This window comes from Hyaena hyaena, unplaced genomic scaffold, assembly GCF_003009895.1.
Source record: "Hyaena hyaena isolate Hyena2069 unplaced genomic scaffold, ASM300989v1 scaffold_21, whole genome shotgun sequence".
In the NCBI taxonomy this organism is placed as follows: Eukaryota; Metazoa; Chordata; class Mammalia; order Carnivora; family Hyaenidae; genus Hyaena; species Hyaena hyaena.
In genome coordinates this window covers 2,291,589-2,312,476 of record NW_024080653.1, presented here as the reverse complement: position 1 = coordinate 2,312,476, position 20,888 = coordinate 2,291,589, and the positions used below count along the sequence as shown (strand labels likewise).

The following is a 20,888-nucleotide window of genomic DNA, read 5'->3' as shown; positions in this document are numbered from 1 at the left end:
GGCACATAGTAGGTGCTCGATACACAAGATTGTTCCAGAAAATGACAAGAGCCAGCTCGGCCAGAGGAGGTGCCTCTGTGAGCAACGGGGTGACAGCTGGGAGGGCCGGGACTTGGGTCAGAGACAAAGAATGCAGGGGGAGGGGGGGCAGAGCCTGACAGCTGCCTCCGGGGCAGATGTTTGCAGGAGCCTGGTTCATCACTTACATATTAGGAGAGAGACAAACATTTGAGCGCACAGGGCAGGCGGAAGAGTTCGCCCCTCGCCAGTGCCCCCAGCAGCCCAGCTGGCCCGCCACTCGGTGTCCCCGAGGGCCCAGGGGCTGGGCCGGGGACAGCCCCCCAGAAGGGAGGGAGAGGACTCGGCCTCCCTCCCTCGTCTCCGTGCACTGGGCCCACAAAGGTGTGCAGGAATAATGGTCCTCCCCATCTCACCCCCGAGGGGCCCCAGGCGGGCCAAGGTTTCTCTTGCAGCTCAGCAGGACTTCAAGCTCAGCCTCGCCGACCTGCCCCCCCGCCCCCCCACTATGTTAACAAAGTGGGTGCCTCTCCCACCTGGATTCCTCACCACCCGAGTCCCTCCCAGCTCACCCACCTCGGGACCAGGAAGAAGGACGTAGCCAGGTCCTCACTCCTCCACCTAGGCCTGCAAGCACAGCCCCTCCCCCTCGGGACGCAGGGCACCTCGGCCGGGTGCGGCCCAGGAGATCCCCACCCCCCAAACTATGAGCTGGCAGAACTCACAGAAGCCAGCTAACATCGTCTGCCTGGAGACCCTGCCTGGTAACCTCCCACCCAGGACTCTAGTCACGTGCTCCTTCCTCCAGGAAGCCCTCCTGAACCTACCCCTCTCCTAGGTCCGTGCCTGGACCCCCATAGCCTAGAACAGAGCTGGCACTTAGCTGGCGCGCCCAGATACATGGATGAGCTGGCCGCTTCTCCCAGCCCCACTGATCCTCTCCTGGCCTTCCAGAGAACAGAGGGATTTCCAGCACTTCACTTTGAGCCGGAGGAAAAGCCAAAACCCACTACTTTACAGAGCACTCCTTCCCCCGACTTTTCATGGGGGACAGGAGGCAGGGGACAGCAGAGAAGACCGCCCCTCCAGGCCTGGTTTGGAGCCAGGAGAACTTGAATGCTTTTACTGCAGATAATATCGGTCTCTGGGGACGCAGGGCAGGGGCCTGGCCTACCACTTGCAGGGAAACCGCCCACCCACATGGAAAGGAGGGCCAAACCCCCCCTGCTCAGAGCCGGCTTCCTGCACCCGGAGAGGGGGCCGGCCCGGATACAGAACGAGATCTGCCTGGGACAGAATGGAAATCCACCACATTGGTGGCCGTGAAGGTCAGAACCAGAAACATCTCCACCTTCCTAGTCAGTGCCTGGGGGAGGGGCCGTGGCCCATGGTGGGGACTTCTCGCTCTTCCCACCGAAAAGAATGATGATGCTGTCCGTCGCCCCACTTCCTACAGGCAGAGAGAGGCCTGGGGGGTTCCCGTCCTCAATTCCAGGGGAACCTTCAGCTCCAGCCACCTACAGGGAGGGGCCCAGGACCCCGGCCCTGCCCCAGGGGACAGCCCGAAGCCCATCACCGACAGCCAGCCATTAGCCAGAGCTCCTGGAAGGGCCAGGGAGGGCGGTGGGTTTGGGCCAGGAAACCAGACAGAGGATCATCAAAGAAGACCAGGCACCGGCGGCAAAAGACATGGGTTCCAACCCCTCCTTGGACAACTGAGGAGATGGCACAGAGGGGAAGCCGCCCTGGAATTCCCCAGTGCATCCGAATAAGCCCCAGGCTGCAAGATAACCCCACCTCCCCCCACCACCACCTGCAAGATGGGACCTGAGGCCCCAGGGACACCCCTGCCCCGCACCTGTACCCAGGGACGAACCACAGAACTCCAGCCAGACAGCCCACCCCTCGGAGACCAGAGGAGGCGTGGAAGGGACAGGAGGTGGGGGCGGGGGCCCGCCCAGGGGTGGCCCTCCCTGCTTCCCCTTCCCCACCGCCCCTGGCTTTCCCAGGAAGTGACTCCAAGTGCTTGAGGGCAAAGACTCCCAGCCTTGGGGACAGGGACACAGGAAGCTCTCAGCCACGGGTGGGGAGGACACACTTATGCACGCAAGGCCAGGGCCCTGGATGTTCTGGATTTTGCAACTTGGTCCAGTGGAGGGAGAAGGCCAAGGTCTGCGGAGGGTCACCCTCCCGGGAGGGGCCGCTGGAGACTCCGGAACAGGAGAGCAAGAGCCGACAAGGGGACAGAGGCGGGCTGGAACCGCACCGCGGGCTCCCAGCCTCCTCTGCAGCCCCAGCTCTCGCCAGAGCCCCGGGGAGGGTGTGGGGACTCCACGGCCACCGGCGCTGTCCTCTGGTCCCTCTGCCTGATTTTCTGGGCACTGGCGGCACTTCAAAAACTGACAACCAAACTTGGGAGTTTCCAGAACGTCTCCTGTTCCGGGCTGCACGCAGCCTTCAGACTCTGTCGCGACCAAATTAAACAGCCTGAGCCCAGAAAGGCCCCAGGCGCCGGGGGTGTCTAGGGGCCGACTGCTGGGTCTGTTTGGCTGCAGATTGCAAACCCTCAGGCTTCTGGGACTGTGTTCCAGAGAGTTCCGGACCGTTCGGTCTCGTAAGCAACTCAGAGAGCCTCCAAATTTGGGAAAAACCGAGAGGTCTTTGGAAAGAAAGCCACTGCTTGACCATGTTCCCTTAGTGGCTTTGTCAAGAGAAAGAACAGGAACTCGTTTCCTGGCTGAGTTTCTGGGATGAATCCAAAAAGAAAAAAAAAAGCAGGTGGGACTCCTACCTGGGTTTGGGGGCCGACACGGACCCCTGGAGCCTGGCCCCCCAGGTCTTTGCTGCCAAAACAAGGGACATTCCTGTCTGTACCCCAAGGAGACCCCGAGAGCAGCAAATCGGCCCAAGTTCGAGGTGGCGTGGCAGGTAAACTAAGGGCGTGTGGCAGTACTAGGGCCAGCTGGGCTGGACTTCTGAGTGTGACCTCCCCTGCCCTCAGGGCATCAGAGGAGAGGGAGGAGGAGGGGCAGGGCCGCCATCTGCACATCTGGGTTTACGCGGCCGCCGCGGCCGCAGCAGCACGAGGCGGCCACCGCGTCACTGCCCCCAGCAGCAGGACGACCGCCTCCCCAAATGTGGCCCGAGCAAGTAGGCACCACGTGCCGGCCACTGTGCTGGCCGTGTGTCCGCCACCGGCCCCGAGAGCTTGAGCGATGGGCTTGTTTCTCCAGGCCAGGGAGCCCCCCCCAAACGACCCCGTCCCGTACCCAGGACCCGCGTGCCCTCAGCAGGGCAGGGATGCAGCGCCCGCGGGCTCCCACGGCAAAGGCAAGGCGCTCCGCTTGCTCTTGCTGTCCGGTCCCCCTTGGTCCCAGAAAAGACTGCCCTCCTAGCTCAGAGCCCACACCCAGTCAGGACTTGCACGGGGCCCTGGACACAGGGGATGCCCCCGCCAGCACGTCCCCTCCCTGACACAGGCTCCCCGCCTCGCTCGCCTCTGAGGAAGGCTGGCAGCCTGACCCCCCTGCCTGTCTTCAGTGAGGCTGTCTGGCACGAGCCCGTGTCATTGTCGCAAGGCAGGCCCGAGGGTCCAGCCCCCTGTGGTGCTGGGGGAGGGGGGGCGGCAGAGGAGGCTGGGTGATCTGTCCAGCGAAGGAGCCCTGCAGCCCCCATGACCCCAAGCCTCCACCCTGACAGGCAGAGAGCGGCGGCACCCCCGGAGGGAAGGTCTATCAGGCCAGAGGAGGGGCTCCCTTTGCTCGGCCAGCAGCCTGAGCGAGTGCTGGAACCAGAGGGAGCCCAGGTGGGCTCCGCGGGCGCTACGAGCCTGCAGGCTGCCTGCTGTCCGGCCTCACCCGCAGGGGAGCCACACTGGCCCTTGCCGGTGACCTTGGAACACCTTCCTTCACCCAGGCATCCATGCCCCCCACTCTTGCAAGTACCGGCCCCGCCCCCGGGCTCCCTGGAGAGCAGGGCCTGTGCCCTGTGCTGCCGGCCACATCCACCCAAACCACAGGAAAACCTTTGCAGAGGGGAAACTGAGGCTCGGGCTCAGCCACTTCCCCTGCACCGCAGACTCAGATGGCAGCATCACACCCCGTGGGCCCTCTCAAAGCCCGTCCCCCAGGGACCCAAACTTTACCCACCCGCCTCTTTCAAAACCTTCCTGGAGACCCACGACCCCTAGAAAGCCCTTCAGGACCGATGCCCCGCAGCGTGGGCTGGACCCTGCCTGCCTCTCCGCCACCCCACGCCCCTGCCCCAGCCCATCTGATGCTCAGCCCGGCCGTGAAGCCGATGACAGCGAGGCTTCTGCTCCCCAGCGTGTTCATGTCTGTGCTCCTAACACGGCAAGGATGGTGGGCGAGCCTGGTCCCGTGCCCTGCCCGCAGAAAGCACCAGGCCAGTGCTCCGGGCGGCAGCGGGACCCCCAAGAGGACCACCCCCCTCGCAGCTGCAGAACAGACACAGGTCACATCCCAAAGACCCAGCTCCTCCGGCCCAGGTGAGGGACCTCACGGCCACACGGCTCCCGCCTCCCAATACAAAGCTGTGAGCTGCAGGGAGGCGGCCTTCCCAGGAGGCCTCGCATCTTGCTGAACAGCAGGATGCATCATCGCTCAAGAGGCCCACGGGCGGTCATCAGGGACAGGTCTGCACCCGTCACCAAGCAACAGGCCGCGTCCCTCTGGGAGGAAAGGTGCACCTGGACCCGGCGGTTGAGGGCATCGGGGCTCCCAGATGAGCGGGCTGGTCTGCACGGTCCCATCTCCCCGCCCCCACCAGCCTGCTCTCCAGGGCCCACCTAGGAGGGTCCTCAAAGACACAGCGAAGCATCTGGAAGGGCAGACACAACCTGCAGGCGACGGGGCACCGTTGTGGGACCAGAGCACCGAGGTTCTGGGCCACGCTGAGTTTTAACAAACATCCAGCACTTGCAGGATTCCTCTGCCGCATGCAAATGCGCTCACGGCAAAGAGCGCTGGGGAGAGCGGGCCAGCAGCTGGCACTCCAAAGCGCTTTGTTACACAAAGACCGAGTCTTAAGAGCGTTCACGATAACAGGCTTGGCCCTGCTCTCACTCGAGGACACATCATCCAACGGCTCCGGGCCTCCACCGACCCAGAGTAAGATCAGGGACGGAGCCGCCCCTCCTGCCCCCTGATCGCAGGGGGTGCGGAGGCCACCTCCACCTCTAGGCCCGTTTTCATGTTGGGGGAGGGAACAAACTCTCTTAAAAAAAAAAAAAAAAAGTCACAGGAACAAAACAGAAAACCCTTTTCTTGCCCCTATATGGGTTCTCCATGGAGCCTCAAGTTCAACCTTAAAGGGAAGGCAAAGGCCAGGGTGGAAGGTTCACGCCCATGAAGGACACGGCCACCACCTCCGTGCCCAGGGCAGACCCAAACCTGACGCACACATCCACGACAGAAGACGGGCTGAATCCCCACGTCACCTCCACGTGACGGAGCCGAAGAGAGAAGGCTGCTCCCCAGGGCAGAGGGTAGATAGATGTGCCCTGGACGTGGGGCATCCGCAGATCCACACTCCCCACACACATCCACCTGGGGCAGCTCCCTGCTCTGGCCCGGACACCCGCCCCGCACCCCACCCCACCCCAGGGCCTTCCCCCCTGCCCTGCAGGGCTCCCTGCACTGGCCTAGACGGCTCCACTAGCTCCGAGCGTCCCAAAGGCACTGACCAGGGCCCTGTGGCCGCCTGGCAGGACCCCAGCCTGCTAGGACTGAACACGACCACCAGATCGCTGAGCTCTGGCCGTGGCTCTGGCCGTGGCCCCACGCCTCTGCTCTTCGCAGCAAGCACATGCCTCATGACCTCTGGAGCCTCTCCGACGGCTCCAGAACTATCAGGACGCGGTAACCGCTGAGGGGCCGGCCGGCCCCTCCCTACCCCTCTCGTCCTACCTGGCGGACACCCCAGCAGCAGGTGGGCAGCCCCACGGACACACACCGGCGCTTCTCTGGCTCCGCTCTCCTGACGCCCCGGGAAGGTCCGAACTCCCGGCGCGCCCGCCCGGCCCTCCGATCCGCTCCGAGTGGCCCCTCCTCGCGCCCCGTTCTCCAGCGGACCATCTCATTCCGGCCTCCCCCCACGTCTGCCTTGCTGCAGTATGCTCTCCTCCTACCTCCCGCAACCGAATTCCGACTTGCGCCCAAGGTCTGCCTCCTCCACAGCGACCTTTCCGGCCCGGGCTCTGCAAGATTGTATCACTCGCTGCTGTGGCTCCGGGTCTCGCGAGGTCTTCCTCCTCCGACAGCTCCTTCCCCGCATCCGCCCACCCTGGGCTCGGTCGCCAACACCCAGCTCCACTCCAAGCTCCTGGGGCACTGAGGGGGGCCATTCTGGTCCCCGAGGTGGCCGAGAAGGGCCCTCGCACACTCTTCCTCTCAGAAGCCTGGAGGGCTCAAACACCTGACTCCTGTGCCTTCAGGGCGCTCTCGACTGCCCAGAGCACACCGCGGGGAGACTGGTGTGCACGAAGCCGGAGAGTCCCCAAGAGTGAAAGCTCTTTCCCTGGAATCACAAGGCCGCCCACTGCAGCACCAGGCTGGTCTCAATGAGGCCATTGTCTCCGACCAAATGAGAGGGTCAAGAAGCCGCCGGGGAGGCAGCGCGGAGGCCGCCCGCGTCTCCAGAGGGGGCACGTCGGGGTCAGGATGGAGTTACACGTGGGGACCCCAAGGCAGAGGTGCTGTAACAGCTGTAGGACCACACCACCCCCAAGTCTCCACCTCCCCATCCGGCCTCGGGGCTACCGTGGAATCCTGCTCTGCCCCAGAAATCCTGGCGGCCAGCCTGACGTTTTCATCTCGGGGACTGGCAAGCCAGCCAACTCCCACAGGCCACCAGGCGAATGTAGCCACCGCGCGGGGCCTGAAGGGGGCAGCCGTCTCCAGACAGGCCGGTCCGTCCACCAGGACACTCAGGAGACTAAACGCCCTAAGTGCCACAGTGGGGGTCCCAAAGCAGCGGCTGCAAGACAGCGACGCTCTGGACAAGCAGATGTGAGGAGACCCCAGTATGGGCATGCTACCCCAAATGTCTGGCTCTGGAACTCCCCTAGTTCGGCGCTGGGTTCCAGAATCACAACAATGCTCCCACTACTGAGCCCGCCAACAGCGGGTGCATCCTCCGCATGGGTGTGCCGGACGCTACACCCCAAGCCTGCTGGTGTCCTGAAACCCCTGCTCAAGCCAGCCCAGGCCCAACCCTGACCCACAGCCGCTAGGGCTCCGCTGGGGATCCCGCCAGGCTCTGGTCCCCAGGCGTGCGCCCGCAGACGCGGCTGACCCCACGAAGAGCATGAGTACCGCAGAGCTCCGGACACTCGGATGCCAGCCCTGGCTCTGCCCACGGTGGCCGGGGGCGCTCCAGGCTCGGCCTGGCACCTGGACGTCCAAAACTCCTCCCAGCCTAGCCTCCCCAAGGCCGGGCCCACCGGAGGGCTCTGGCGGAGGCGCCCGGGAGCCCCTCCGAGGGGCGTGGGCTCCAGGTCCCAGCAGAGGTAGGCCCGCCCCTCAGCAATCCGGCCCCAGGAGCGCCGCCGACTATTGTATTGTGTGAGCTTCCCTCGCGACCGCTTTATTTACTCCCCAGGACGCAGGACGCAGAGCCACAGGCGGTCACGAGGACGCACGAAGGCGCGCACACACACAGAGGCTCGGGGCTGGGAAGCCCCGCGCCCTCGGAGGGCAAAGCCCCCTAAGTTTCGGCACATTCTGTAAACCTCGAAGGGGGGAGGGGACCAAAATGCGCTCCCTACCGGCACACAGGCCCCAACTCCAGGAGGCGGAAGGGGGGTGTCCCCAGGCCTTGCTGGGGGCCCCAAAGGCGCCCCCCTCTAGACTCCGCCGGCTCGGGGCCGTGTCCGCTCGGCGGCCTTCCCGAGCCGGAATTCGGCTCGGCCGGGGCCCCCGAGGCGGGTGTGGGGGAGGGCGGCCACGCTCGGGGCAGGACGCAGGGGCGAGGGACCGGCTCCCCGACCCGCCGCGGGGCCGCGGGGGCCCGAAGGCCGACGGGGAGCGCCGGAGGGAGGGGACCGAGTGACCGCCGAGGGGGAGCCGCAGGCCCGGGCGGGTGCCGCGGGCGCCCCTCGAACCTTCGAGGGGGCTGTCGCCGCTCGGGCAAATACAATAAAAGGAAGGAAGCCGGGAGTCAGCACGGGGGCCGCCGAGGCGCGCGGCTCCCCGACCCGCGTCCTCCACGTAGGCGACGCGGGCGCGGGATGGGAGGCGCGCGGCGGCAGGGCGCCCCCTCGGGGGTCCCACCGGCCCCTCCGCGCGCCCGGCACCCACCTTCGAAGTCCGAGATGATCCCGTCCAGCTGCGCGTTGACCGCGGGGTCGGACATGGTGGCTGGCGCGGAGGGCGGCGGCGAGGAAGCGCCCCGGCGGCCCGGGCCCTGCGCCCGCGCTCCCGCCGAGCAGAGCTGGCCGCCCGCGCCCCTCGGCCCCCGGGCTCCGCTGAATGAATGGGGGAGGCGGGCGGGCGCCGGGCCTCGGCTCCCCGCGCCCCCGCCCCGCCCCGCCCCCGCCGCCCGGGCGGATCAGGTTCCCGCACCCGGCCCGGCCTCCGCGGCTCGCACTGGCTGCTCCGCCCGCCCGTCAAGGCCTGGCTCTGGGGTGGGGGTGGTGGAGGGCTGGGGCCCGAGCGGCCGCCGCGGGGACAGGCCGAGTCCTGGGCGCGCGACCCGGCGCCCCGCTCCGCCCCGCCTGGCCCCGCGCCCCGGGACGGCGACCGACGCGGCCCGGCCCCTCCCCCCCGGACGCCCCGCCGCGGCCAGATGTGGGCGGATGTGGGGGCCGGGCGGCGGCGCGGGGCGGCGCCGAGGGGGGAAGAGATTCCTCCCCTTCCCTGGGGCGCAGGGTTCCTCCTGCGGGAGGTTTTATTTACGCAGCCAAACAAAGTTCACCGCCGCCGCCGCCTTCCCGCGCTCAGTGCCTGCAAGGGTTAAGCGCCGGGGCCGGCGGGCCGGGACCCCCGCCCGTTGGCCGCGAGCCGCGGGAGTCACGTGGCCAGGCAGGAGGTCCAGCCCTCCGGCTACTCCCCACCCGACCACCCGGGGGTGACAGAAAAGGTGCCAGTCTCCCGGGGGCGTGGGGCAGGGAAGGAGTGCCCAGGCCAGAACAGCCAGGGTCATGTGCCACCCCCGGCCGCCGCCCCAAGGGCCTGCTTGGCGGCCCAGCGTAGACCCCGCTCTTCCCCCTCGGAAGGCCGAGATACTTCAGAGTATCTGAAGGAAGGGGTTCCGGAATGGGAGGCAAGGGGGCTCCCCATCTCCTCCGGGCCTGGGCCTCTGGCGGGGCCTTTGCCCTCCGGGACACAACTTCTGCACGTCTCCATCCGTTCCCAAACCCCGATCAAATGCCATCAGCCACCAGGAAGGCAGGCAGGTCCTCCCAGAGGCTGGGGACCACAGAGGGGGTTGGAGCTTGAGAGGGAAGCGGGCAGAGCCCCCAGGGCGGCTTCCAGGTGTCGCACCTACACCCTCCCCCTCCAAGCGGCAGGTGGGTGCCTGGGAGCCCATCCTGGGTCGCAGGCTGGTGACTGCTCCTCCTCTCCCATCCCCTACCCCCTGGTTCTGAAGGGTCCCAAATGTGCAGGGGGCTGGGTTCGGTGGGCTTTCTCGAATAGATGAAACCAAGTTCTTTCTTTTTAAAGAAAAGCGGTCCCTCCCTCCCTCATGCTTTGGATATTTTGAACTATTTTCAACTAAGTGAGTGTGTGGATTTGGAAGTGCAAAACCACAGACATTTCAGATGCGCAGGCACCCTGGTCCGCCCGGGAGCCCGGGTTTCAAAACCGGAGCCACCAGGGGCATTAACGGCCCCCTGACGGTTTCCACCCCGGCCCTGGCCCTTGCGAGTCTGAAAGCCTCCAACCCTCTGGGCCACCTGTGCGTCCAGCCTCTGGGCGTTTGGGGGTCCACCGCCCCTGCGAAACGGGCTAACCACACAGGCTCCTGGGACGATGCTGGCCCGTGGCATTATTCGCCAGCGTTTCTTATAAAAATAAAGCACCTGGAGAGTGTAGACACGCCTGTGTGATTGTTCTCCCTGAGAGCTGGCGTGGAGTCCCACCAGACTGGCGCAGGGGCGGCTCACTGGGCATTATTCCTTTCCATTCTCAGAGGAGCTGAGCGGGCTTATGCTTATCGCCTGGAGGAGCCCGGCCAGGGGGTCTGCCTCACCCAAATGCTGCCCTGTGGGAACACAAAGAACAATGGCAGAAGGGAGCCGACCTCCAGGCAGGCATGGCTGCTCTCTGGAGCCCATCCGGTCCAGCCCCCTGCCTCCGGTTCAACCACTGGGGCTCCCGTTGCCAAACCTTGACACCTCCAGGTATGGAGAGTCCCGGCACTCCTTCTAGAAACCCGACCGGGCGCCTGGCCACACTCCCAGCCAGGAAGTTCACCCTTGTATCTAACCAACTGCTCTAATTGTACATCATTTATTTCCTCTTTTTTTTTTTTCTGTCCTCAGAGGAGATGGGAAACAGCTGGGCGCCACCCTGCACATAATAAGCACCTTCTCCAGATTCAAGATGATGCGGCCGGCCGCTCCTCGGCCGCCTTTTTCTCAGCTTCTAGCATCCATCTGGCCTTGTCTCGGCCCTGCCTTTGATCACCTCTGATCTCTGTGTCCAGGCCTTGAGGAGGCCTGACCCTTATGGGGAGGTGAGGGGCCCCTAGCCCCCTCCTCAGGGCAGAGCAGCCCGGGCCCCGGGGCAGAAGCGACAACCTCTGCGGGGACAATGGGCAGATCAAGGCTGCGGCGGCGGCAGCAGAGAGAGGAAAGCGAGCTGAAATTTGGCAAGAAAAACAGAACTCCAAGGGCTCCGCATTCTGTGACGGTGCACTTTTCCAAAACCACGGGAGAAGGCTAGACTGTCTATAGGCCTGGCCCAAGGGGAAACTGCGGCCAGAGGGACACTGTAGGGGCCACCCGCCTCACAGTCCCCCCGTGAGACCCAACAGTGGGTGCTCGGAAAACACGCGCCCACCCGGACCTCACAATGGGACCTGATTCAGCACGAGGGTAGGTGGTTCAGGTGAGGATCTCCAGGTAGGCCACTCTGGGATTGGCTGCCCCTGAACTCAATGACGAGTGTCCTTATAAGAGGCCAAAAAGGAAGAGACACAGAGAAGGCCATGGGAAGTCAGAGGCAGAGACCGGGGAGCGCGCGCCAGGGAACACTTGGGACCCCAGAGGCTGGAAGAGGTGCGGAAGGGCTCTTCCCTCAGGGAGCAAGGCCTTACTGACGCCTTGGTTTCCAGCTTCCGGCCTCCAGAACGCGAGAGCTGACATTTCCGACATTAAGCCTTTGGTGTGTGTGGTCCTTTATAACGGTAGCCCCTGGACACTCCACGCCATCGGTGCCTCCCGAAGAGTTTCACAGACTTGAAAACCTGCTGTAGGTAAGGAACGTTGTCGGCCAGGTGGCGGTCCTGAGGGCCCTGGGGGGGCTGGGGACACTCAGGACAGCAAGCAGCACGTTTTAGTAAGAACAGCTGGGGGCCCGGGGTGGGCAAGAAGGGTGCGCTGCGAAGTGCCGTTCAGGCCTTTCTGGAAATGGGAAGAGAAACCCCACAGGTCAGGCCCTGGAGGGACGAGCCTTGGGAAAAAGAGGGAGGAAATCGATGTGCGGAAACAGCCGTTTGGCTCAAAGTCAGTATCCATGACCCCGGGCTCCCTGTGGGGCTTGGGGAGCACCGTGTGGACGGTGGCTGTTTGCCCACCCGCCCTGGGCCTTTGGACCGGACACCCTGTTAAGTGGACCAGCTGTTTCCTCCCAGACCAGGGCGGGGGCCCATGGTGTCAGCCCCGCCTGGGCCCGGGGCACAGTAGGGCCTCCCTGAGCTCCAGAGCCTTGGGACCATCGGCCCCCGGACCTTCCATGGCTCCCAAGCTCCCTCAGTCCGCCATCTTGGTAAATGGTTCCATGGTCCACCTAGCGGCTCAGGCCCAGTGTCCTGGCATCGCCCTTGGGTCCTCTGTTTCCCTCACTCCCACACCCAAGCCACCAGTGAGTTTCCATTTCCAAAATATCTGTAGGCGCGGCTGCTTTTAACCTCAAGTGCCTCCAGCACGGGTCTGGCAACCCCCTCCGGTCGTGTACACTCCCCAGTGTTTAATAACCGGCCGGTATTTAACACGGCGTAGCCTTCCTACCATACAGATAAGGCAGAGATGTGGAGCTCCAGGACCCAGAGGATAGAGTAAAACATAGTAAACTACTTAGGAAGCGTGGTTCTGTGTTACCTTTGTCTTTGACACGATTACTTGTAAGTGATTCGTATTATATAAATTTAACAGATGATTTCGTAATGCGAGGTTTCTAACAGGGCGATGCATTTTTTTTTATTGTGCTAAAATACACATAATGTAAAGTCCATCATTTTAACCACTTTTTTTAATGTTTACTTTTGGGGGGGGGGGAAGAGTAGAGAGAGAGGGACAGAGGATCCAAAGCAGGCTCTGAGCTGTCAGCATAGATCCCGACGCGGGGCTCGAACTCACCAACTGCAAGATCGTGACCTGAGCCCATATGGGACGCTCAACGGACTGAGCCACACAGGCACCCCTTAACCACTTTTAGGGGCGCCAGGCACATCACACCGCCGGACACCCGTCGATACCACCCAGTTGCACAACTGCTGTCGTCATCCCAAACTGAAACTTACTTCCTTTAAACAGTGACCCACACCCCCGTTTTCCCCTCTGCACCCCCCGCCCATAGCAGTCACCATCTTGGTTTCTGTCCCTGTGAACATGGCTACTCGAGGGAAAGTCCTACAGGTGAAACCATATAGTATTTGTGCTTTTGTGCCTGGCTTCTTTTGCCGAGCACAATGTCCTCAAGGCCCATCCACGTCGTACAGCGTGTCAGGACTTCCTTCCTTTTTAAGGCCAATATTCCATTGTGCAAACGTACACACCACACTGTGTTTATCCAGTCATCCATCATCAATGGATGTTTGGGCGGCTTCCACCGTTCTGGGCTGTTGTGAACAAGGCCGAAGGAACGTGGGTGTGCGCGTATCTCTTTGAGTTCCCCTTTAATGCTTCTGGGTATTTACCCAGAAGTGAAATTGCCGGATCATACGGTGATTCCACATAATTTGATATTAAGCCATAAGTTACATCTATCTTTTATTTTGTATCTTTCATAAAACGTAAGTTATATTTTTTTATGTGATATGTGATTAAATTTCTAATAATGGCTGTGTTGAACAACCAGCTCAGGAGATGCCTCAGAACGTAACAGCTGGCTGTCCCTCCCCTGGCACCCTCACCCCCCTGCATTCCTGCAGAGCCTCCTGACCGACCTGCTTCCCTCCATCCAGACCTCAGTGAGGCTTTAAGGTCCGATCACGTCACCTCCCATGGCCTTGTTCACACTTAGAAACAAGCACAGACTCCTTCCCTGGGCTCCCAAGGTCCCACGTGCCCTATCCATCTGGTTTCCTCCTTGGCCTTCTTCACACTGCCTTCTGCCTCAGGACATTTGTCTTAGCTGTTCTCTGTCTGGAGAGCGCCCCCTAGGCCTCCCCCACCCCCACACTGGTTCCCCGAGAGCCTCCGTCCCAGGGTCCCCCCGAGACCCCTGGATGAAGCCGCTTCCTTGCCTCTAGGCATATCAAGAACCCATCCAATCCCTGAGGAATGACAAAGTTCAGTCTCCTTCGCGGGATGGCAGGGTCACGGGGACTCCTGACAGGCAGTCAGCCCACAGGGGCAGAGGGGACATCTGGAACTCCCTCGGACACCCTCATGCCAGCCGGCCACCGTGCTCGGCATGAGGGATGAGAGGCAGGGCGCGGCCTGGACCCAGACTCCGGGACCCCATCTCCCCTTCCGCCGCCCTGGGACACCCACAGCAACCACGCTGCAGGCTGCAGAGTCGCCCGGGCCGCCCAGGTCTGCAGCTTCCCGTGAAGCCCGTCTGTGGGTACGGCCGACATTTAATCGGCACGTGGGCTACACCCTTCCACCATCTGCCTGGCCGCCTCAATGCAGCCAGAAGGTTTCACTTCAAAGGGGAACGCCGTTTTCTCAGCACATGATTAATCTGTTCCCCAGACTCCCCGGTTCTCACCCCAGCCTGCTTTGTTCGGGAAATTTACAGAAAACCCTGACCACAGCAGCCCGGGCCTTCCCTCCGAGGCAGGGAGCGCCTTAAACCAAGTATGACTCTTCTGAATTCATGATTCTGAGCCTCCGAAGGGCAGCTGCGGGCCCCGGGCGAGTTCTCGGCCCCCTGGCCCGTCCAAGCCCCCCAGCCCCGCTGACAGATCCCCCTACCCGCCCCCCCCCGCCCCCCATGTCCTGGCTCTGGTTCGGCCTGCAGCTTGGCCTGGCCCTGCCATTTTCAGTTTCACATGTAAATTTCACTGCTGTGACACGAAAACCACCGGGACGTGGGAGCCAAGGCAGGGGCAGCGTCCGCTCACACGGAGGGACAGGAGATGGTTGGAAACCCTGACCCTCCAAGGTGACTCCCCACCGGCCAAGCCCTAGCCTGTGGCTCATTTGTTTATCGGCACATCCAATGGGCTTTTAGTTGGCAAATCCAGGTGTCTGGATTTGGTGAGTTATCACCCCGTAGGAAGGGGGAGGGGGAAGACAGTGATTCATGTTTTAGTCCTGATCGCTCCCTATTTCCACAGTCCGTTGCTACTCCAGCCCCCAAAACAGGGCTCTGGAACGGACTTAAGCCCCCAGCCTGTGAGCAGCCGTCAGAGGCTAGCGGCTCAGAGATGGGCTGGGGCGCATGGCATCCCACGCTCCCCAGCTGATGGAGAAACAGCCCCTTCCCCTCCCAGTGGCTCCAGAGTCACGCAGGGGCTTCAAAGGAGTGGCACCAGTCCTGCCTCGAAGCATCAAGCGACTGTACCCTGGGGCTGCCAGGGCACCCGGCTAGGCCACATGCGCGGGGGCCCAGGCTGTGCCCTCGGTATCCTGACTTCCCTCAGGCGGGCACCCGGCTAGGCCACATGCCCCGGGGACCAGGCTGTGCCCTCAGTATCCTGACTTCCCTCAGGCGGGCACCCAGCGCTGCGGGCTCAGAGCCTGGAGCTGACACGGCCGCAGTGTGGGGAGAGGGCTGAGTCACCGGCCTGCCCTGGCTCCACGTCAGCAGAACAGCAGGGTCTGAGGGAGCCGAGCAGAGAAGAAAGGACAACAGGCCCTCTGTGGCCAAACTTACGTTTAAAGTCGCCGCCGCGACGGAGGTGACACGGTCCCCAGGGAGCTCCCCGTCCACCTACCCCTGCAGACTATGGCCACATGCCCTAACGATGCCCCCGTCCACTGCCCAGGGGACAGCCAGCAGGCGGGAGGAGAGGCGGCCCTCAACACAGGAAGGGCCAGGAAGGGGGAGCCTTCCTTTCAGTGCCCGCCTTGAAAAGGGGTCTCCAGGGCACACGTAGCACGTGTGGGATCCCCCTTCCATGCCTGCCCCGTAGATGCCCATGTGCTGTACCTTGAATACCTCCAGTGACAGGGAGCTCAGTGCCTATCAGCTGCCTCCTCTATCTTTGTTCAGTTGGGCGGTTTCAAAAAGAGATAGCTGTAGAAATTTCCAGAAAGGGACTGAGATGCTGGCCCCCAGAAGGGGGCTTCTAGGGGGACATCAGCTCTCATGCGTCCCTGGTGGCAAAAGGGGAAGCCTGACCACAGAAACTTTTAAGGGCAAGATCAGCACTTGCTCTGGGACCCGGAAGAGAAGAGGTTTTCCATCCAGCGGTTACTGAGGAAATGTCCCCAGAAACCAGCCTGTGAGCCCAGGGCTGGGAAGCCCGAGACAGTCCCCTAGAAGCGGGAGACGGAGGAGGAACCAGTGTCCAGGCACAGCCGGGCTCTGTGTCCCGCCCCAGCCAGCTGCCCCAGGACCCCTGACTGTTCCAGAACTCCCCCGCCCCCAGAGGATAAGCCCAAGGCTGGGGGAGAGGGGAGAGGACTGGGGGCCTCCTGCACCAGGCGGCTCTGGGCTCAGCAGGGAAGCCATGTGTATGTCGGACAGACTCTTGAGCCCGCGGGTCCCCAGGCCCAGCCTCTCCCGCTCCTCCTCCTCTGGCCACGTGTCGCCTTCCCTCCAACCCCATGGAAGGATGAAGAAGAAGGGAGACGGCCGGCTCCCTAGGAAGGCACTCGAGAGCACATCTGGCGGCCGACCGGGCCAACGTCAGTAGCCAAAACGAGCGCAGGGCTCCCTGTGGGCCGGGCTTTCCACCCCTTCCTGCCCACCACAAACGGAGAGAAGGTTTTGTGCCACCAGACGCCCCTGCCTGGCGTGAACTCCCAGGGGAGAAGGCAGCCACCGTGCCACTCTGCACCTGAGATGCACCCTCTGGGTCCTGGCCCACAGCCTTGGGAACTGAATGCCCCGAGTGCGGGAGGGAGGCCGGCTGGCCGCCCATCCCCCAACAATCGGGTATCGCTTTCCTGGATAATGAAGTCTCCCCACCATCCACACTGCTGGGGCCGCGTCGACCTCAATGAGCCATTTGTCCCCCGTGTGAAGTGACCTCAGGGACATGGACGTAATGGCTTTGCTATTAACACAGCCCGCCTGGTGCTCTCCGCCCCCTCCCCCCCCCAACTGCCAGCATGAGTCGCTCGCGAAGATGACAAGGCTGGGCTGAGGGCCCTGACCAGGGGGTGCCAGCTCTGGCCGGGCTGTGAGGACACAGACAGTACGAAGGACAAAGGCGCCGCCCGGCACAGAGACCCTCCACGGTCTACCCCTGGGGCTCCTGAAGCAAGCGGAAGGCCCCGGGGTGTCTGGTTCCTGGGCCCCTGGGCAGCCGTGTGGCCGTTCCCCTTTGGGACAGTCTTCCTGGCGATTCCTGCAAACGGGGAGCTGAAGGGGTGACCAATGTGGAACTGGCTGGAGAGAACAGGAACCAGACGCTGCCACCGGGGGCCTCTGGGGCGGCACCGAGTCCGAGACAGGTTTGGGGCGTCACAGGCTTGCGTTAACACTGAACCCTGGGGCTCCTGTGCGCTTGGCTGCTGGCTGGCCTCCCTGCTCGGGGCGTCCGCTACTCCCGGCCTAACTCAGAGATGCTGGGGGGACGCCCTTTCTAGAAGGCGCGTGTGACCTGTCACCTGCTGAATGTGGCAGCGAGGCGGGCCCTGGCCCTGCGTCCCCACCGGCCACGCCTGCCTCCTCTCCCTGTGCTTCTGCACGGCCCCTGCTACTGCCCAGCTTTGCCAGATCCCGGACAAGCCCGTGTCACAGCTCTGTCACAGCCTGTCGCCTCCTGTTCTCTCTGCCAGTGGGCGCTCCCATCCTCGTCGGCCCGGCTCATTCTCGCATCTCCAGGTACTCAGCTCAGGCGCCTCCCTGGGACCCCTGTGTGGAGGGGCTCCTTCCCGGACCCTCCCGCGGGTTCTCCCGGTGACAGACGCAGCCTCCGACTGCTGGGGAGGAAGCCAGGCAGTGGGCATCCGGAGGAGCGCTTCGCGCAGCAGAGAATCAGCCTGGGGGAGTGGCAGTCCTGGCCGGACGGGCCACCCCCTAACAGCTGCTCTCCAGCAGAGAGAAACTCCCCACCTCGGGGACAGGGAGGGGATGTTCCAGAGGGGGCCACGTCTACACTGGTCTCCCTGACCACGGAGTCTGGATCCCTGGGCCCTGTTCCATCCACTTGGCCGCAGACCTGGCCCCGGGCCCGCCCACCCCCCCAAGGGAGCTCACATTTGGAGCGGCAGGCCCCGGGGGCGGGGCAGGCCGGGGAATCCGCCCGGTTAGCCGAAGCCACAGCACAAGTGGGGAACAGCCAGCGCACAAATCCGAGGGGAGCCTTTGGTCCCCCGGGCTTCGCTCACGAGGAGGTAAAGTCCGGCATTCCAGGCCAGCGAATCACCAGATGTCAGCACCCCCCCCACCCCCAGGCCACCCCCATCGCTGGAGAGAAGGAGACTGACGAAGCCGACGTGGCACACGTGGCCTGCTGGGCCAGCGGCGTGTGCGAGGCCCAGGATCGAGAGGCTCCCCCTCGATTGTGAGTAATCTGGATCATCGATGGAGGAAAGGCCCAGCTGGGGGAACCTGGAGTCTCAGAGCCACACGGCTTCCCTGGCGCCCGTCCCACCAGCAAGGCCGTGCTTATCCGGAACACGAGAGCAGCCAGCCCCCGCCCCCCACCCCCCGAATCTCCTTCTGAGCAAGAGGCACTGACATTCAGAACTGTGACCCCAAGATCTTCAAAAGGAGGTGAGCGCTGTGGAGGAGGCCCCCTATTAAAACAGAGATCGGTATTCAACCATTTGCCCGCGGCCGTGATGTAAATGGTCCCGCCATGGCCAAGTTCAAACTACCAACATGACGCGACTGAGCACAGACTTGGCGAGGGGCGCACACAGCGGGCTGTAACCGTCAGATAACTAGGGCTTGCTCTTCTCTGGGGAGGGTGAGGTGCCCACGGTGCCTTTTTGCTGCACAAAACAGCTGGGGCTCCTGGGGTTCACCTGGCAAAGCCGACCCAATCGCCTGCCCACCGGGGTGATGCGGGCAGCTTTGCGAGGCTGCTCGGGGCTCAGGGAGAAAGAGAGCTAGGATGATCGACAGTGATGCCCGCCCGGGCCTCGGGACAGGAGGCTGGCGGCACGTATGCCCAGCACCTGCCTTTCCCGACCTGAAGCCATTGCGTTGTGCCAGCTCAGTGCAAATGTCACTTCCCGGGTGAACTTTTCCCCCGGAGCGATCCGTGCCATGGGACTGGCCACCAACTCTTGACACACAAAGGGAGCTCCTGGGGTGTGTGGACCCTCAGTGCCCTTCATCACATCTAATCGCCCTTTCTTCCATGGTGACAAAAGTTTCAGCTGGATGCATGGTTGCCCAACTAAAGAATCCGTTTCCCAGTTGGCCTTGCTGCGTGGAGTGGGGCCACGGGACTGGGTTCTGGCCAGCAGGAGGGGAGCCGGAGTGTCTAACTTTCAAGGCATTCCTGCCACTTCCTCTGCCCTGGCCGGAGTGCAGGCGTGATGGCAGCAGCCGGGGCAACCATCTTGTTTCATGAAATGAGCACTGCACGTTGAGGATCGCAGAGCAGCAAAGAAGGAACACAGTGTCCCTGCTGCCCTGGGCCACCATGGTTGTTTACACTTGAATAGGGAAGAGGGAGAAGAATCAACTTCTGTCTCGCATAAGTCTCTGTTGTTTCGGTCTTTGTTACACAGCCAGTCAGCTCCCTGACTGATACAGGGTGTGCCCATCCTCCTTCCAGAGTCTGGGAGCTTCTCGAGGATAAGGCAGAGGCCTCAAGCTTTATGCCCCCAGCCCCTGGCAGTGTCTGACACCATAAATGTAGTCAAAGCAAAATGAACGAGTTCACCCACGGTTTGTTTCATTTACTTGGTATTCGAAACAGGAAAATAAATGTCCAAGTCTCGCCGAGTACATAATAAGGCAGAGAGAACGCCGAATAAATCCACGCCTGGGGGAGGCTGGGGACTGCTCTGCAGAGTTCTGTATTGAGAGGCCACCAACACCAACAGGCGGATGAGAGCCGCACAGAACAGAATCGGGACTTCAGGGACGGAGCAGCCTTGGAACATGGGTGGGGGCAGAGGCCTTGGCTCTGGGTCACACGGCTGGCGTGGCCGTTCACCAGGTAGCAGGACCACAGGCAACTTATTTCACCTCTCTGAGCTCTCACTGATGCCCACGTATGTTAGGAACAACAATCTCTAGACTGAAGGGATCAGGGACAGCGTCTGGCATAAAATAGGAACTTGGTAGGGGCGCCTGGGTGGCTCAGTTAGGCGTCCGACTTCAGCTAAGTTCATGATCTCATGGTTTGTAGGTTCGAGCCCCGCGTCGGGTTCTGTGCTGACAGCTCAGAGCCTGGAGCCTGCTTTGGATTCTGTGTCTCCCTCTCTCTCTCTCTACCCCTCCCCTGCTCACGCTCTGTCTCTCTTTCTCTCTCTCAAAAATAAATACACATTAAAAAAAAACATTAAAAAAAAATAGGAGCTTGGTAATCGGTACCTCTCATTACCCATGACATCTAGTGGAACACCGTCTGGAGCTGGACCCAGAGAGGCAGAACGATGTGCGGAGGGTCGCACAGCTGTTAACGGCAGAGCCAGGACCGGAGCCCAGGCCCCAGCTCCCCCTGCAGCGCCCCTGCTGCGGAAGGGGCGGCCCTGGCCGAGCATAAGCAGCAGGTACTCGGTGAGCAGCTCTGAGAGGGAGACCAGCATGTCTGGTGACAGCCCCGCAGGTAGGCGGGACGATCGCTGCTTACTTTGAAAACGCAGCAGAAAGAATACGGTGGACCTACAGGTGGACGGAAGGATGGACAGGCGGACAGAGAGGTGACGGAGCAAGCGCGATTCAGTGTCAGCCGTGAATGGGAGCGACGGGATCTGCCCAGAGCGTCCCCCAGCAGCCTGGCCCAGCTGCCCAGCGGACACTTCCGGACGCCTGGCCAACAGCTTCTTCAGCTATGCTCCGGCCACCCCTGCAAACACTCGAAGCCGTAAATAAAGTGCCAGCGAATGTCTCGCCAGCTTCCCCCCCACCCCCCCATGGCGCCTGCCCATGTCCTCACGGGGTTCCGTCCTGGCCGCCGCCCCTTGGTCCCAGAGCCCCTTTCTGGGGTTGTGTCCCCAGCCCCCAGCCTGCCCAAGGTGGACAGAGAAGCAGGCTGAGGACTGCGCCCTGCTCAGTGCCTGGCCTGTGGGAGCCCACTGGGGGCAGCCCCTTTCTGTGCTGAGTCCCCACTCAGAGAATTAGAGAGAAGACAGGAACGGAGGGGCCGTGGAGGACACCAAACTGTAGTGCTAGTGCATGGAGGGGAGGAGGGGGAGGAGGGGGAGGGGGAGGGGGGAG

The 20,888-nt window shown here is 62.7% G+C and overlaps 1 protein-coding gene across 5 annotated transcripts in view; it reads right to left on the bottom strand.

Moving 5' to 3' along the window:
• SEPTIN9 (septin 9) overlaps positions 1-20,888 on the bottom strand; it is a 152,122-nt gene that overhangs the window by 84,244 nt on the left and 46,990 nt on the right. Inside the window, exon 1 of one of the 5 annotated variants that reach the window (XM_039226604.1) lies at positions 8,337-8,564. The exons of the other annotated variants lie outside the window; for them this stretch is intronic. Within the exon in view, the coding sequence (XP_039082535.1) occupies positions 8,337-8,391 (55 nt within the window). The 5' untranslated portion in view covers positions 8,392-8,564. Of the gene's footprint in view, positions 1-8,336; positions 8,565-20,888 lie in introns of those variants that run through there. 5 annotated transcript variants of the gene reach the window in all.